Below are 17,974 nucleotides of genomic sequence, written 5' to 3' on the forward strand. Positions count from 1 at the left end.
AAATCGGATGAACAGAGATCCAATTTTGTCAAAAGTCCGAGACCTTGTATTGCAACGGTGGTCAAATTCACCAGTGTCTGAAGAAATAAGACTACTCCATGCCCGTAAAACAGAGCTAAGTTGTCAAGATGGAATCTCATTGTGGGGATTAAGAGTTATCTTTCCTTCACACAGAGGAGAACCACACTTGACAGAGCTTTACAGTGCGCATCCAAGTGTCTCAAAGATGAAAATCCTTGCGCGAAGCTATGTCTGGTAGCCAGACATTGACAGTGACATTGAAAGCATGATCAAGCACTGTCTCCACTGTCAGCAACAAAAGAAGTTGCCAGTTTCAGCTCCACTGCATCTGTGGGAGTGACCTGATCGACCCTGGGTTAGACTACATATCGATTATGTAGGTCCATTCTTAGTTACCATATTTTAATTGATCGTAGATTCATAGTCTAAATGGATAGATGTGTATGAAGTCAGATCACCAATATCGAGCACAATGATTGAAAAGCTGCGTCATTGCTTTAGCATACATGGCCTATCGGAAATCATCGTTTCAGATAATGGTACAGTCTTTACTAGTACAGAGTTTCAGAGATTCATGAGTTTAAATGGAATCAGACATATTAAACCAGCCCCAAACCATCCCTTATCAAATGGTTTAGCTGAGAGAGCTGTGCAAACTTTCCTGCATTCTTCTCGGTTATTGTACAACGCCTCATTCAACTACGGGTTCAACGCTGTCTGAATTATCGATGAAGCACCACCTACGTACAAGGTTAAGTCTGGTGTTTCCAAACTTAGAGGGGAAGTTAGAGAGGAAACAGAGAAATCAAAAATTGAATCATGATATTCATAGCAAAGTTCACAGATTCATTGTAGGAGACAGCATTTGTGTGGAATTTTGGAAGTGGGCCATGTTGGGTTCCTGGAACCATTGTCTCAGAAGCTGGTCCTTTATCGTTCCAGGTGGAAGTGGAAGACAGAATTGTTCAAAAACACGTGGACCATCTTCAGGATAGAGAGACATTCCAACAACCTACTATTCTGCCTGTAATTAATGTAGAACCATTAATCCCTGAGGTGGCAGATCGACCTAGAATAGACATGCCCAATGTCTCTGTAGAGTTACCTAACCCTGAACTGCCACTTTCTAATAATGTGTCTTGTGCTGCAGTTCCTGATCATGTCGATCCTGTGGAAGAATCTCAAGTGGTAGAGCTGCACCGCTCTAACCAAATAAGGAAAGCACCTCGGAGACTTCATCTATATACATACATATACATGCATATACATACATATACATACACATACATACACATACATACACATACACACATACATACATATAAAAAAAACTAAAGGGGAGGAGATTTAGTAAATGAAGGTATAGTCTCTCCTACTATCTATCAGTTGTCACGTGAAATTCCTGGAGGCTCCGACCAATGAGCCCTAAGCAGAGGTAATCCGGGGTGCGGGGCTTCATGTCAAGGACCTGGTCCAAGCATGTGGCATCTGAAAAGCTCTCTGTAATAAAGTTTCTGTTTCTTGTTGAAACCTGTCCTTTACACCAAGTCATTACACAGCAGATTGCTAGGATTGCAGAGGTGCTGTCTGTGGGAGTAGCAATGGCTTCATTGAGTACAAACTTGCTGCTCTCTCTCAGGATGACAGCATTCATCCTCCCAGCGCTGCCTCTTCATCAGCGTTATCTGTTGCCTGTCAGGCAGCCAGCCCGGACTACTGCCACCCAACCTGAGGTGATGCAGTCCAAAGCTGGGCCATCTAAGGCAGAGATGTATGAGGTCATCCTGCAAGGTCACCTGCAGTCTCTCTCATTGATAGTCAGCAGTCTTCCACCAGCCATGCTGCAGCAACAGGGGTAGTACTGTGTAGGAGCATGAGGACAGGCAAAGCAGGCACTAAAGGAATGCGTAAATATGAATGATACATTTTTGTTTTTGTAAGTGTTTATGCATAAAGATGTAATGCAAAGATTCTTGGTTATTGCTTTTATTGCAAGATCCTGGCCAAGGGAATGTGGTGATGGGACATCACACATGAATAATAAGGTGAGGAATGAGGGATCTATGGCAGTGAAAGGATGTTTCCCTGAGGGAAGTGGAATCTAAACAGGAAATCTCGGACAACCCATCAGGGCTGAAGGGTCCCTGTTGCATCCACCCTGCCTCCTCCTCCTCCTCCTCCCCCACACCCCTACATCTCCCTAAGGAGAATTCAGGATGTCTGGTGATAATGGCTGTGCCCCCATGATGTAAGGTTGTAGAAGATACAACAGAGCACAGTTAACTTGGAGACCTGCTCTGGTAAGTATTCTAAGGCCCCTTACAAATGCTCCATTGCTCCTGGTATGAGGTATGCTCTCTGAAAACCTGTCATGGTCAGGGCCTTCTGTGGAAAGCCCTCATCCTCCTCCCTCCTTGCAGAGTGTCCCTCTGCAACCTCTGCTCCCTTTGTTGGTCATCTTGCACACCCAGTGGTACTGCAACTACATTCTCCACACCCTTGCAGACTTGGTATATATAGGTGAACAAACCCTGCTGCTCTCCCTAAATGGTTGCATCGACTCACCAAAAGGCCTCCAAAAATAAGCCACTATACATCCACAAATACTGCCACAGCATTAGGAAGTCAAAAGCACCTCAGTTGCAAGTTGCATGCCTGTTCCTTTCAAGAACAAAGTGCAGGTTTCTCGTGCAACTTAGCACCTGTTTAGCTTACTGTGATTGGCATGTGTACACTTGACCTGCACAGTCCAATTTTCAAAACATACAGAAAATCAGTCGGAAGAGTTGTTTTAATGTTATGGTCTGACACTCCTGATGCTTCTCGTGCAAGTATGACTTACCAGTGCTGGCGTCCTTCCTGGCAAAGAGCACCACATGGGTCACACCGGGAGCGGCCATAAGCACATCATGAGCCCTTTCCATTAAGCCGGCAGCAGAGGTGCTACAGAGCCCAATTGTGCAGCCAAAAAAGCAATTTTTTTTTTAAATTAAAAGTTATCCTGTAATAGTGCTTTTTATTTGATCTTTGATCAATTGTAAACACTCTAATCTCTAGGTGAGCAGGTTGTGGGGTTGAGTTCCACTCCAGAATTTTAGCAGGTAAATTACGTCGACATCGTAGAACAATAATGAAGGCATATGGCACTGTTGGACATGGTGACTTTAGGCTGATATGTTAAACAGAGATCCTATCTGCTAAGCACGAAGGTTCATAACGAACATTGCAGTTCATATGACACTATTCAAAGAAGAACAGGGGTAGACTGATAGAATGATGCATCACAGAAGGAAGTCATCTTGTCCGTTATGCCTATTCCAGCTGCTGCCCATGAGATTACCATGGCACCTCTGGTGGAAGTGGTGCCAGAGAATGATCAGCATTCTGAGAAGCCTCTACCTCCAACTATGATGATGGTACAGCTGGTCAACACATCAACCACTGTGCACTCAGAACAGATTACCTCGTCGTGTATCTTTGTTTGTTGGATCACACTGGGTATAATTAGGTGTTGCATTTCTGTAGATGATAACAATTACTGTACTTCAATGGAATTCATTGTATTTGAGGCAGTTAGAAGTATTTCTGAGAAATATCATTAAGCACTTCTTGTAGTATTGACTTTCTCCCAACATGTTTACTGACAGCAATATGTATCATGGGTTTCACATACTACTCTAATTTTTCCTCAGGAACTGATAATAATAGAGTTTTAGAGTCATAGATTTATACAGCACAGAAACAGGCCCTTGAGCCCATCGTGTCTGGGCCTGCCATCAAGCATCTATCTATTCTCATCCCATTTTCCAGCACTTGGCCCGTAGCCCTATATGCTATGGCATTTCACGTGCTCATCTAAATACTTCTTAAATGTTGCAAGGCTTCCTGCCTCTACCACCCCCTCAGGCAGTGTGTTCCAGATTCCAAGCACCCTCTGGGTGAAAAAATCCTTCCTCAGATCCACTCTAAACCTCCTGCCCCTTACCTTAAATCTATGCTCCCTGGTTATTGACACGACTGCTAAGGGGAAAAGTTTCTCCCTATCTATGTCCCTCATAATTTTGTTAACCGCTATCAGGTCCCCCCTCAGCCTGCTCTGCTCCAAGGAAAACAACCCTAGCCTATCCAATCTCTCTTCATAACTGAAATGCTCCAGCCCAGGCAACATCTGGTGAATCTCCTCTGCACTCTCTCCAGTGCAATCACATACTTCCTATAGTGTGCCAACCAGAACTGCACACAGTACTTCAGCTGAGGCCTAACTAGCGTTTTATATAGCTTTACAGTTTTATATAGCGTTCTATACAGGAGTTAACCATGAACTGTGGGACTGCAGGGACTGTGGACTTCCTTCAATCATCTCAGAGTGAGACTAGAAGGATGTCAAGATACCTTCTCCAAGTGAACTAACTGCATTTCAATTCCAATCTGGAATTTATTATTCTTATCAACCCATAAATTGACAGATTTGTTGAACTGCAAAGATTGAATTGTCCCATTATTAGCACCGGCCCCTTCTGAAGCTGTTACTCATTATAATATTAATAAATGATTCATCAAGTGCTTTCATTTTCATGCCATTCAAACCTGTTTCAGGTTTACAAAGACGAATAACCATCTCTGGTGCTCCCTTAAGGTAGACAGTCAGTTTTTCTTTTCCGATCACTTGGGTTACAACTGACATTCTCTGCAGTGCTGGTGAGAATGGGTATTGCTTCAGGACTATAATTCCTTCTTTTGATACCTGTAATATACAATAACATTGTCTTGTTAAGGAATTTGATAAGTGAATTACTTTTTAATATATTTTGGGCACTGTTACTTTGCTGCTGTTAGGATCATAGGGTTTTACAGCGTATGAGGCCATTCAGTCTCTTGCATCAGTGTTAAAAGAAATACAAAACTAAACCCACTACCCGCTCTCTGCATGTAGCCAAATACCTTCTTCTGCTTTAAACATTTATCCAATTTTCCTGGGAGAGATACCTTAACCTTCCTGTGGCAAAACATTCCATTCTCCAACAATCTGTTGTGTCAGGAAATTTCTTCTAATCTGTTTCCTCATTCTCTTAGTGATAAAGTTAAATCGATGGCTCCTTAATACTGAGTCCTATTTTATCTCCTCTTGCCAATCTTTGCTCCAGTGAAAATAGTTCCAACATGTCTAATCTCTCCTCGTAACTATAGCTTCCCATCCTTGGTTTCATCCTGGTGAATTTATACAAACACTTGCATACAGATAGATGAGCTGAAAATTATTGCTTTAAGAGTGCAAAGCAGGAATTTTCTGATGAATTGAATTCCTGGTTTTGAATGAAAGCACTGTGTAGCAGTTAAAAAAAATAGATCATGTACCTTATTAGCTCTAGGTCCTGGTTTGACAATAAATGAATGTGCTTCCTCATTTTGCTGCTTTAACATTGTATTTTCTTTCAACTCCTGTCATGAGTTCAAAAATATATGGTTTAATTAAACTTTTAATTCGCTTTAAATTGAAACATATCTTAGTATATTTGTATACAGCAACATGGTGGATGAAAGGCAGTCTGAATAAATTTGGACGATGACCTCTTATACACTAGTAACTAGATGTGCAAACTTAACACAGCAAGTAAACTGACAGATACAAAGCATATGAAATGGAAAGATGGAAAGAGCTTGTATTTGCAGAGAAACATTTACATACTTAAGACATCCCAAAGTTCTTCACAGCTAATGATTACTCAGGAATTATAGTCACTGTGAATCTATAGGCAGGCACAATAGCCAATTTACATACAACAAAGTTTCACAAACAGCAAATGAGATTAATGACCAGTTATTCGACCTTTAATGATGTCGGCTGAGAGGGAAAATGCTAGTCAGGTGGTCAGGAAACTGGAAGAACTTGCTGTTATTCTTCAAACAGTGCTATGAGATCTGAAATATTCACTTGGCCCTTTGGAACAAGCAAATATGGCGAAAGCAAAATACTGCAGATGCCGGAAATATGAAACAAAAACAGAAAATGCTGGAAAAACTCAGCAGGTCTGGCAGCATCTGTAGAGAGAGAAACAGAGTTAACGTTTCGAGTCTGTATGACCCTATGAAGGTCTATATGAAGGGTCATTTGGATTTGAAACATTAACTCTGTTTCTCTCTCCACAGATGCTGTCAGAGCTGTTGAGCTTTTCCTGCATTTTCTGTTTTTGTTTCAGGCAAATATGGCCTTAGTTTAAGTCCCGGCTAAAAGACAGCAGCTCCAACAGAACAACACAACCTAAGCTACAAAATCCGTATTAGGTCCGTTTTTGCTAGATGCAATTTCTTACTCATATTGTTTTGCTGATCAGTACGTTCATGGGTTTCATGAGGGAATATTTTGTAGATGTGTTTCCCACGCAGAATAAGTTCATTACAGTTTCCTCCCCAGCACGATCTCTTTCCCAACAGCTTGTTATACTCCAGGAAGCCGATTGGTAAACAGCAGAACTCAAGCTAATTTTTTGCACACTTTAATAAGCATTTATTTACAAAGTTTCACATTACAAGCATGGACTTCCTAACAACAGTCATTGTTTCAGTCTGTGTCTACTTATCAGGGCAGAAGTGAGTCTCCAGTTAAAGCTGACTACCTTCATAAAATTAAACATAATGAATATATAATTAACACAGCCAAGCTCAGCAGTCACAGTCAAAAGCAATTTTCCATCAGCATGTCCTCCCAACAAGGGAAGGATTTGTGCTTGGAAGTGAACAGACTTTAGAAAATAAGGCTAAAAATCAAAAGAAGACAATGTTAACATGAGAATGGGGATTGGGAGGAATTCTAACCTAATCCACTTGACAGACGGCTGATGTGGTCCGATCTGACCACTGATTTACACACTGCCCAATTTTACTTCTTGTTACCTTCAATGGAACTTAAATGCGGGCAGGGTGTAAAAGTGGCAACAAATTCAATCCCACCAGTTTTCTGCCTAGCAAGTTAGGTTAAATTACTTCCAAGATGTTAAAGTAATTTTTAGGTCACCAGCATGTTCTGAGACATTACAGGCTCCCTGGAACAATTACATTGCAAGTCGCACAACACAATGCTGAAATAATGAGAAAAGCAACAATTTACATTTATATAGAACGTTTAGCATAGAAAAACATCCCAAAGTATTTCACAGGCATAAGTCAGAAATGGATGCTGAGGTATTAGGGGGAAAGAAAAAATATTAGGAGGGGGAATCAAAAGCTTGGTCAAACAGATTAATTTCAAGGGCAATCTTAAAGGAGGAGAAGGAATTTAGGAAGGGCATTCCAAAGATAGTAGCTAGGCGCTGAAGGCACAGTTAGCAATGGTGGGTCAAAAGGTAGTGGGGTATGCACAAGTAGTCAGAGGAATGCAGAGTTCAGGAGACAAGATTGTAAGGCTAAATGAGGTGTAGAGATAGGAATAAATAGAATCGAAAAAATGCTTTTGGAAAATGATAATGCTAAAAATTGCAGTGAAGAAATTAATTTGAGTCTTAATTTGTGAAAATGAAAGCATACAATTTCTTTAAAACTTGTCATCTATCTCTTACCCAGCGAGTGGCCTCAAACATTTTTAAGTCTAGTGGGTCACCTTGAAGAGTGTTGTCTAAGAGGACCAGTGAGTGACAACTGGCCATAGCACCAAAAAACGGCCCCCATGGTAACATATCTCCACTGCTGAACTTGAATATATTCTGTAAACTGGACATTAGAAATGTTTTATTAGACAAACAAGATTAGTCATAAATCTGTGCCCTTTTGTGCATTCATGGTTAACTATTTAAAGCACTCATAACTTTTTGTAGATATTCTAAAATCACACTGAATGATCAAAATCATTAATGACAGAAAATGTCATTTAAATATTTTGAAAGATGAAAATATTTCACAAAGATATTCTAAGTAGGAACTCTTTATTTTGTTTAAAATTGATGGGCCAGTAGAAAGACTTAGATCATATAACTTGTATGTCTTAAAGATAATTGCATGACAAGAGGTCCAACAATGTAATCACAAACTGGCTGGATCACTGCATTTGCCAATTATATCAAACAATGTAGATAAAGCATAGAAGTCGCTCACTATAAGAATCTTTGCTGTACGATGACTTCTGATCTAACTCTTTTCTTATAATCCATGATCAATAGAGAAGCCTACCATAATAACAACAGAAAATGCTGGAAAAACTCAGCAGGTCTGACAGCATCTGTGGAGAGAGAAACAGAGTGAAGGTTTTGAGTCTGTATGAACCTTCAGAGCTAAAGAAAAGTAGAAATGTGATTAAATTTATACTGTTTAAGGGGTGGAGCAGGTGAAGCTGATAGAAGGCCAGCAATTAGTGGGGGCAAAGGAGAGATTGACAAAGATGTCATGGACAAAAAGACAAAGGGAGTGTTAATGGTAGTGCTAAGGGCTAAAGGAGGTACTGATAGTGGCATAAAGATAAGAAAGCAGAATGTGTTAATAGCAGAACAAGGGTAAGCACTCTGTGAAAAACAACATGGAACAAGTAACAGATGGCCCTTTTGGGGGTGGGATGGGGGGAGGGGGCGGTGGTTGGGGAAAAAGAATGGAAAAAGGGATAAAAAGGGGATAAAACAATGAATAAATGAACAAAAATGAAAATAAGTGGATAAAAAATAAAAATAATTTTTTTAAAAAGGGAATTTAAAAGGTAGAGGGCAGAGTTCATGACCTGACGTTGTTGAACTCAATGTTAAGTCCAGAAGGCTGCAAAACAGAAGAACATAAGAAACAGGACCAGAAGTAGGTCATTCGGCCCCTCAAGCCTGCTCCGCCATTCAATAAGATCATAGTTGATCTGCCCCAGTGCCTAAAGTGCCTAATCGGAAGATGAGGTGTTGTTCCTCCGGTTTGCATTAGACTTCACTGGAACATTGCAGCAGGCCAAGGATGGACATGTAAGCAAGAGAGCAGGATGGTGCGTTGAAATGGCAAGCAACAGGAAGATCTGGGTCATACTTGCAGACAGACCGAAGGTGTTCCACAAAGCAGTCACCCAGTCTGTGTTTGGTCTCCAACGCAGGGGAGACCGCATTGGGAACAGCGAATGCAGTAGACCAGATTGAAGGAGGTACAAGTGAAGCGCTGCTGCACTTGAAAGGAGTGTTTGGGCCTTTGGAGGATGAGGAGGGAAGAGGTAAAGGGGCAGGTGTTGCACCTTCTGCGATTGCATGGGAAGGTACCATGGGAAGAGGATGAGGAGCTAGGCATGATGGGGGAGTGGACCAGGGTGTCCCGGAGGGAACGGTCCCTACGGAATGCTGACAGGGGGTTGAAGGGAAGATTTTTTTTGGTGGTGGCATCATGCTGGAGTTGGCGGAGGATGATCCTTTGAATGCAGAGGCTGGTGGGGTGAAAAGTGAGGACAAGGGGGGCCCTATCATGGTTCTGGGAGGGAGAGGAAGGTGTGAGGGCGGATGCGCGGGAGATGGGTCGGACACAGTTGGGGCCCTGTCAACCACCGTGGGTGGAAAACCTCGGTTAAGGAAGAAGGAAGACATGTCAGACGCGCCGTTTTGGAAAGCGGCATCATCAGAACAGATGCGACGGAGGCGAAGCAACTGAGAGAATGGGATGAAATCCATACAGGAAGCAGGGTGTGAGGAGCTGTAGTCGAGGTAGCTGTGGGAGTCGGTGGGCTTGTAATGAATATTGGTGGACAGTCTATCAGCAGAAATGGAGACAGAGTGGTCAAGGAAGGGGAGGGAAGTGTCAGAGATGGACCATGTGAAGGTGATAGAGCAGTGGAAATTGAAAGCAAAATTGTTAAATTTTTCGAGGTCCAGACGAGAGCTTGAAGCGACACCGAAACAGTCATCGATATACTGGAGAAAGAGTTGTGGGAGGGGGCCTGAGTAGTACTGGAACAAGGAATGTTCCACATACCCCATAAAGAGACAGGCATAACTGGGACCCATGCGGGTACCCGTAGCCACACCTTTTATTTGGAGGAATTGCTCAGTGAGAGAACAAGTTTAGCCAGATGGAGGAGAGTAGTGGTGGATGGGATTGTTCGGGTCTCTGTTCAAGGAAGAAGCGGAGCCCTCAGACTATCCTGGTGACGGATGGAGGTGTAGCGGGATTGGATGTCCATAGTGAAGAGGAGGTGGTTAACTCCAGGGAACTGGAAATTGTTGATATGATGTAAGGCATCAGAGGAATCGCAGATGTAGGTGGGAAGAGACTGGACAAGGGGAGAGAGAATGGAGTCAAGATAGGAAGAAATTAGCTCCTTGGGGCAGGAAAAGGCTGACACGATGATTCTACCGGGACAGTCCTGTTTGTGGATTTTGGGAAGGAAGTAGAAGTGGGCTGTCCGGGATTGGGAGATTATATATTATGGTTGGAAGCTATGGAGGGAAGATCTCCAGGGGAGATGAGGTCAGTGACAGTCCTGGAAACAATGGCCTGATGTTCGGTGGTGGGGTTATGGCCAAGGGAGAGGTCGGAAGAAGTTTCTGAGAGTCGGCGCTCAGCCTCTGCGAGGTAGAGGTCAGTACACCAAACAACTGCACCACTCTTGTCGGCAGGTTTGATAACAAAGTCAGGGTTGGACCTAAGAGAACAGAATGCAGCAAATTCAGAAGAAGACAGGTTAGACTGGGTCAGAGGAGCAGAGAAATTGAGATGGCCGATGTCACACTGACAGTTCTCAATGAAAAGATCAAGAGCAGGTAAGAGGCCAGAGGGAGGGGTCCAGGTGGAGGGGGAATATTGGAGGCGGGTGAAAGGATCCGTTGAATGGGGGGCTCCTGCCTAAAGAAGTGAGCACAGAGACGAAGGCGGCGGAAGAAGAGTTCAGCATCGTGCCGAGCCCGAAACTCATTGGGGTCAGGGTGTAAGGGTATGAGAGTAAGGTCAGAGGGTATGGTGAATACATGGTAAGGGCTGGGGTTAGAAGAAAGAATAGGGTCAGTGGGACGGGAAGGGTGGACGGATCTGGATGGGCGTTGGTATCAATAAGTTGTTGGAGCATGTGTTCCTTAACATCTGAAAGGAAGAGAAAGGGCGGAATTTTCCGAGCCCACTGGCGGTGGGTGACGTGCCCAGAAAATATGGCGGGACCCACTTCACGCTGGCGTGAAGGCAGGTCGCGATCTTCCACTCAGCCCACTGACAGCGGGCCACGTTTCCCGCCATCAGTCAGTGAGGAGCTAATTGTAAAACATTAGCTATAATTAAAAGGCCATCCTGCCAGGCTCTTGGAACCCCGCTGTATCATCCGTCCACGTTGGTGGGAAAGCACGCTGACGTGTTTCACAACAGCGCACAGGCCACGTGCACCTGGCGGCCTTCACTATGGGGGAGCCGAGATGAGTGAGCAGCAGCGTTCTCCACAGCTCGCCTATCATTTACAGGCCTCAGGGGTGCCGGTGGGGTGGGGGAAACTGATGCCTGGCCCCACAAGCGACTGCTGAGGTCGGGGGGTGTGGGGGGTCAAGGGCTACCCTGGCGCTGCATCCCGCATACAGGCAGTCGAGGTGGGGAGCAGGGTAAGTGAGGGGAGTGGCCACGCATTAGGGACACCTGTATAAACTGACCATGCCTCTGCAACTAAGACAGATCAGGCACAGCCACAGTGGATATGATTGGGGTCAGGCTTCTAGCCTGCCCACCCGTGCAAGCAATGCGGAGGCACCAAAGGACCACCAAGCGCTCCGTACCTTACCTGCCCCCCCGCCTCCCCACCCTCCCAGCACAGACTTCGAGTTTGCCACCACTTTATTGGACCGTGGAGGAGTTGCACTGCAACTCCTCGCCAGTGCTGGCCATGTAGCAGTCACTGCTGGAGGTGCTCACAGCCTCTTGCAATCTCAGCATCCTGGTTTGGACCAGTGTCCCCCAAGTTTCAGGTTGATAGGGCAGCCATGCAGCGCAGTCATCTCTGGCCATCTGAGGGGTGATCAGCACTCTCCAGGAAGCATTAAGGGGCGGTCACACAGGGCCAGGAAATGTGCTAGGTACAGCCATGATAACCACGTCTCTCTTTCATGCTGCAGGAGGACCTCAGCTGGCTGTATGCCTGATGGCTTAAAGAGACCGTAGACGATGGAGGAGAGAGCAGCTGAGGCACCTGGCCGTGCAAAGGCAGGAGCAGCAACCTCATGAAGAAGGGGCAGCAGGGGCTCCCGCACACGCTGCCCAGGAGTGACAGTGAGCTGTGGCTGGTCAGAACCTAGCGATGCCCAAGGTCTATAGGCGCCACCTGCCATTCCTGCAGATGACTGAGAACCAGTGTCGCTGATGACTGCTCATGTCTAGGGACCTGGTGGCTCACATCTGCCACTTACTGCAGGACTTGGCGCCAAGAGGACATGGAGGGCATCCACTGCCAGTGGCTGTGAAAGTAACCGTGGTGCTCAATTTCTATGCCAGTGGCACCTTTCAGGGCTCCACAGGTGACCTCTGTGGGATTTCACAATCCGCCACCCACATGTGCATCCATGAGGTCACTGATGCCATCTTCTCCATGGCACACAACTTTGTGCATTTCACTCGGGACCGGGACAGCCAGGATGCAAGGGCCACTGGATTCGCCCTGATCTTGAGATTCCCACAGATGCAGGGTGCGATTGCTACGCTCGGTGGACATCATCAACTGCAAGGGCTTCCACTCACTGAACGTGTGCGACCACCAGAAACGCATCCTGCAGGTATGCACATGTTGCCAGGGAGTGTGCCTAATGCCTACATCCTGAGTTGCTCGCAGATCCCTGCAGATTTCCAGGGTCCACAGAGGCTGCAGGGTTGGCTCCTAGGGGACAAGGACTACCCGCAGAAGCCGTGGCTGATGACACCCGTGCAGCAGCCTCAGACTGCAGCAGAGCGACGCTATAATGAGGCTCATGCAGCAGCTTGCAACTTGGTGTAGCAAACCATCGGGATGCTGAAGATGCGGTTCTGGTGCCAAGACCGGTCTGTGGAGCCCTGCAATACAGTCCACAGAGGGTGTCACGCATCGTTGTCATCTGCTGCACCCTTTACAATCTGGCACTGCAACGGGGTGAGGAGCTGGTTGAGGAGGAGATGGGGGAGCTGCACGTCTCTTCCGATGAGGTGGATGCCGACGGGGATGAGGGTGAGGGGGTCCTCAGTGTTGATGATGCGGCCCTCATGGCTGCCAGATTTGTGGAAGATGATGCAGTGAGGTGTCCCCATAGAGCCTCACAACACAGTTGTGAATGTTTGATTGTGAGAATGCTCCTGTTATGGAGGTGCAGTGGAGGCCCTAATTGCAGAAGGATGGTGACAACATGAGGACACTCCATAGATCTTCACATAGCCTCTGAGAATGTCTGACTCCTGTCTGGCCGAGGGCAGCTCGCTTGTGCTCCATGATCAGGGCCATCTCAAAGATGCAGCTATGAAACTTTAGACACATCTGATGCTGTGCCTGCCTTCAGCACCTCAGCCCTTCAGGAGCTGGTGCACAGCATCACTGTTCACAGATGCTGGTGTGATGGGGTCCAGCCCCACCTTAAAAGGTACTGAGAGCACACAGAGAGAATGAGAGAACTCTGTGCTGCCTGCCCACTACATTCTGGCAGCAATGACCAGCACTGCTGAAGTGCAGCATCAGTAATGTTTCCAGGGAGTGTGAGGCTGGACCATCGCTATGGTCTGAAGGCTGCACAGAGCATAGGGAAGAGGCCATGGACTGAGAAACCTGCCTTTTATCTTGTGCAGAAAGGTTTCACATCTGAGTGACAAGAACACTGCTCATCAGAACAAGGATCCACAGGCAGGATGACATTCTTAGGAGTTTATTGACAATAGTGAACAGTATGTACAAGTGATCAATGCCCTTGCCAAGGCTGTGCAACTACTTTCACCTAACTTTCCTAACCCTGCCGCTACATCTTGGTGCTCTCCGGACATCTACAGCAGAGGTGGAGGCAGCCTGCTGACTGTGATGCCCTGCCTGTGATGACTTTGGTGGGCGTCCTCTGGAGGGCCAAGAGTTGGAGGGCCCCAGCCTGCTTTCAGGGCCCTGCTGTGTGGCAATGGCACCCTCCTCAGCCTGTGAAGCTGGATCTGCGGAGCTCACAGGAAGAGGGGAATCAGATGGGCCGGTCACTCCCAGAGTCACCTGGGTGGATGGCCCCAGAGCGTGTACCTGCTGATCCACCTCCCTATGGGTGCCCGAGTGCCCCTGGCTGACTCTGTGAGAGGAAGGGGTAGCTGGAGTGAGATCGAGCTGACCATCACCACCCTTGCGTACACATTGCTGGAGGCCAACTATGGCATCAGCGATGGAGTTAAGCCCTTGCAGCGGTGCAGGAGTGACGTCCTGGACCAGGGTCTCCATGACAGCCGCCATCCTGCCAGTGTTGACCTCGGTGCGTTGCAGTGCCAGCACTATCACCTTAGCCTGAAGACAGATGGACTCCTCCATTGTGCCTTGCAATCTGAGGAGTGCAGCAGACCTTCCTTCCTGATGTTCCCGAGCTTGCCTTTGCAGCTCCAGCAACTGTGACGTGACCGAGTCCAGAGGCTCATCATCTGACTCCGGCACAGCAAAGTTCTGGCCTCCAGCAGTCCTCCAAGTACCGGGGACCTGGGAAGTCCCTGCCTCCACCTGCTGTGGATCAGAAAGTGCGATGTGCTCACCAGATTGTGATCGCAAGGCTATTCTAAAGCCAGGTCTCACAGAGGTGTGTGTCTCTGCACTGGTGGAGGGTGTGGGTGAGCGCTGTGACAGGACTTCAGGGAGGGTGCCTTCAGATTCCTCTTCAGAGGTTTCTTCGGAGCTTGATTGGAGGCCCTGGGTCATGGACTCCCTCGGTTGTTTGGTAGATGTGTCAGCGAAAACAAGGGGAGATAATTAGTGCATGGCAGTGGCCTGTGAAAGAGGACACATCACTCACGGCACGGTTGTCTGATGGATGTTGCACTGCTGGATCCTCACTTGGTAGAGTAGCGCCGACCTCACCGTCAGCACAGGACCGGTCCAGGTCATCGCCGGCCAGCTGGATGGTTCTGTTTTTGAATTCTATCAGTGCTTTGATTTCCGGCCTCCCTCCACCTGTCTGCGACCTTTCCCTCCTGTTGTGAGCCAGTTTGTCCTGCATGAATAGAGTGGGGAGAGTGTATCAGGGTGTCTGCCGGGCCAGATAAGTATGCCTGGCCTGTGTGGGTGGTGAGTTGTCCCATGGACAGGATGAGGACAATGATGGTGTGTGTGAGTGAGTGAATGGTGATGTCCCTTGCACTGGCAATGAGTGAGGGCCCTGTGGATGTGTGATGGGTTTGTGAGTTTGAGAGTTGGGAGTGATGAAAAGAGTGACTTTCCCTGGCGCAACAGAGGAGATCATTCATCCTTTTACAGCACTGGCTGGCTGCCCTCCTCTGCAGGGCGTTCGCACTGACCACCGCTGCCACTGCTCCCAAGCCGGGTTGGTGACATTGCTACCCATCCTGTGGTCAGAGTGTGGGTAGAGCACATCCCGGCGGGCCTCCACGGCATCCAGCAGTCGCTCGATGGGCCCATCGTTGAAGCTGGGGGGCTGCAGACATTTTGCCTTTGATGGCCATGTCTCCCAGGCAGCGGTGGTGAGCTGATGACATTGAGCACTTTGCTGGCAGCTGCCTTTTAAAGATGGCGGCCGGCATGATGCAACAGTGGGGTGATGGTGAGCAGGCAAATGAGAGACCGCCCACCATGGAAACGGTGTGTTTTGTGCGAGTGAATATATAATGAGGTGGGCTCGGGAAGATACGTCGTGAAAACCCGTCATTTTCTTCGGTGGGTAGGACTCCATTTTACCCACCTGCTACTGCACTTCGTGCAACTCTGGGAAAATTCCACTCAAAACGTTTCTTGTTAAGGCATCGGATGAGACGATGAATAAAATGAAACTGGGGACAAGGACAGCTTTGAGATAGAGTGAGTTGGTGCAGCTGGAGGGAGAGGTCGAGCGTGTTCATATGGCGGCGCATGGCACAGAGTGGACCTCAGGATGTGGTGAGAACAGCAGTCCGAGGAATGTTGTATGTCCCAGAGATACCTGTAATCCTGGCTGGATTCGAAGCATGAGGGATAGAGCTTCAGTTGGAATCCACGTGGGGTAAGTCGGCGATGGAGACAGTTGCTGAGGAAGGAATTAAGGGTGTGAAAGCGAATTTTGGTAAACACTTTGTCAAACTTCAGGAGGGAAGCGGAAAGCAATGAAGGTGAACAGGGTGAAAGAGACAAACGGAACTCCTGTCGGAGAGAAGAGCAGTACTTCTTCAAGGTAGGCATTCCTGGAAGAGAAGTGACAGTGAATTAAACACTAAGATAAAGGCAAAATACTACAGATGCTGGAAATCTGAAATAAAAACAGAAAATGAAAAAGAGATAAAAAAGAAATACTAGAAAACTACCTCCCACAAAAGCTAATGTGTGGATGCTAAAAACAATCTTTTGCTGAGGATTAAATATGTATTGCTGAAAAAAGAAACTTTTTTGTCAAAGCTTTTCATCTTGCGTTCATCAGGACAATCCGCAAGAAAATACCAATGTCATGGGAAACAAGATTTATACTGTACGAGAAGAGAGTGCTGACTGGTTGGCAAGTGGACTCTGATAGCCATTTAGCAGCTTACACAATATATTGCTATGATTCTCTTACACTGTGCATCTTCACCTATGAAACCTTTTAAAAGTTTTTGGTTCTATAATTTCAAGGGAACATACCCTTTCCCTTTAGTTGATACTAAGCCCCACAAATCCAATCCATCTTCAGTCAGAGTTCCAGTCTGCATAAAGCACAAAATAGTAAATAATTCTGTTGAAGAGAACAGTGTGATGTAAAGCAATATGCTGCTCATAGTACAAAAATTTTTATGCCCTGTGTTATGCATTGAATTACTTGTGCACTAATATTTAACATATTTGACTAAAATTCCGCTCTACAATTTTTGTAAAGACTTTATTCAATTTCTTCCAAATAATAGAGAGAAGAATTTCAAGATTAACATATTAAATGCTTGTACTAAAAGCAATTGATTGAAAATGCATTGGTTTTCTATAATATTTACTATCAATCAGGGTATAGTTTACTCCATCCATTTATTTTTGTAAGAAGAGTAGACTTGAGAAGAAAACATGTGCAATGAACATAATTTTTAAAAAATCTTTATTTTGCATGATTCTAGATGGAGTAAGTCTGAATTAAAAATTGACTCAGCCAGCTGTCTGGGACATCTTTCAAAGCTATCCTTTGTTCTGCCACAAAGTCTGTATAGTTAGCCAATCTACGTGGCTCCCTGAATGCAATCAGACCTCGTCAATCTATTTAAGGGGAATGTATGTCTGAAATGGGATAGCTTCTTGCAAATAATGATATTAGTTTTGCCTCATTTTCCTTTTGTAGAGGTAGTAATATCTTGCTCTGATACTTAGCAATAGAAATATCAGATTTGTTAGTTTGAGGTAGATGTTTTGCTTATAACATTGAACAATGTTGATAGCATCCTCTACTTTTGGTATGTTGATATTACATATTACTTGGGTAGACGAATAACTACATGAAGATCAGGTTAATTATCAAAACAAACATGAAGCTACTCTGGTCCTTTATTTCAGCGGTCATTCATCATTTGTGGAACAAAATACTAAGGATTAGATTTTTCTCTGAATTAATGACAATTTGGGGGTAGTTTTGGGGCAATGAGTGGAGAAAAATGGGGTAAAAATCACAACCACTTTAAAAATGCAGGGCAGAGTCATCCCAGATTTGCACTAAGTGCGGTAGCAGGTTTTACCTGCCGACCGCAATGGTGGATTTTTGCATCGTATCGTCCCCTTCCCACCTCATTAATTATGCAGTCACAGGAAACACATCGACAAACTCACTGTCAGGCGGCCACCAATTTGCCCGCCACACCATTACCTCACCGCTTCCTCACTCCAGGCACCATGTTTAAACTGCAGCCGCGCGCA

General features: G+C 45.9%; 1 protein-coding gene across 5 annotated transcripts in view; it reads right to left on the bottom strand.

Moving 5' to 3' along the window:
• Positions 1–17,974, bottom strand: part of LOC144693818 (putative cation-transporting ATPase 13A4) — a 130,561-nt gene that overhangs the window by 58,689 nt on the left and 53,898 nt on the right. For all 5 annotated transcript variants that reach the window (XR_013579604.1, XM_078563872.1, XM_078563871.1 and 2 more), the window contains 4 exons: positions 16,727–16,788; positions 7,575–7,725; positions 5,377–5,460; positions 4,609–4,765 (listed from right to left, as the gene is read on the bottom strand). Coding sequence is in view for 4 of the 5 variants with exons in the window: in XM_078563872.1 (XP_078419998.1) it covers positions 4,609–4,765; positions 5,377–5,460; positions 7,575–7,725; positions 16,727–16,788 (454 nt within the window). In the remaining variant the exon portion in view is untranslated. The remainder of the gene's footprint in view (positions 1–4,608; positions 4,766–5,376; positions 5,461–7,574; positions 7,726–16,726; positions 16,789–17,974) is intronic.

Source organism: Cetorhinus maximus, chromosome 19 (assembly GCF_964194155.1).
Source record: "Cetorhinus maximus chromosome 19, sCetMax3.hap1.1, whole genome shotgun sequence".
Taxonomy (NCBI): Eukaryota; Metazoa; Chordata; class Chondrichthyes; order Lamniformes; family Cetorhinidae; genus Cetorhinus; species Cetorhinus maximus.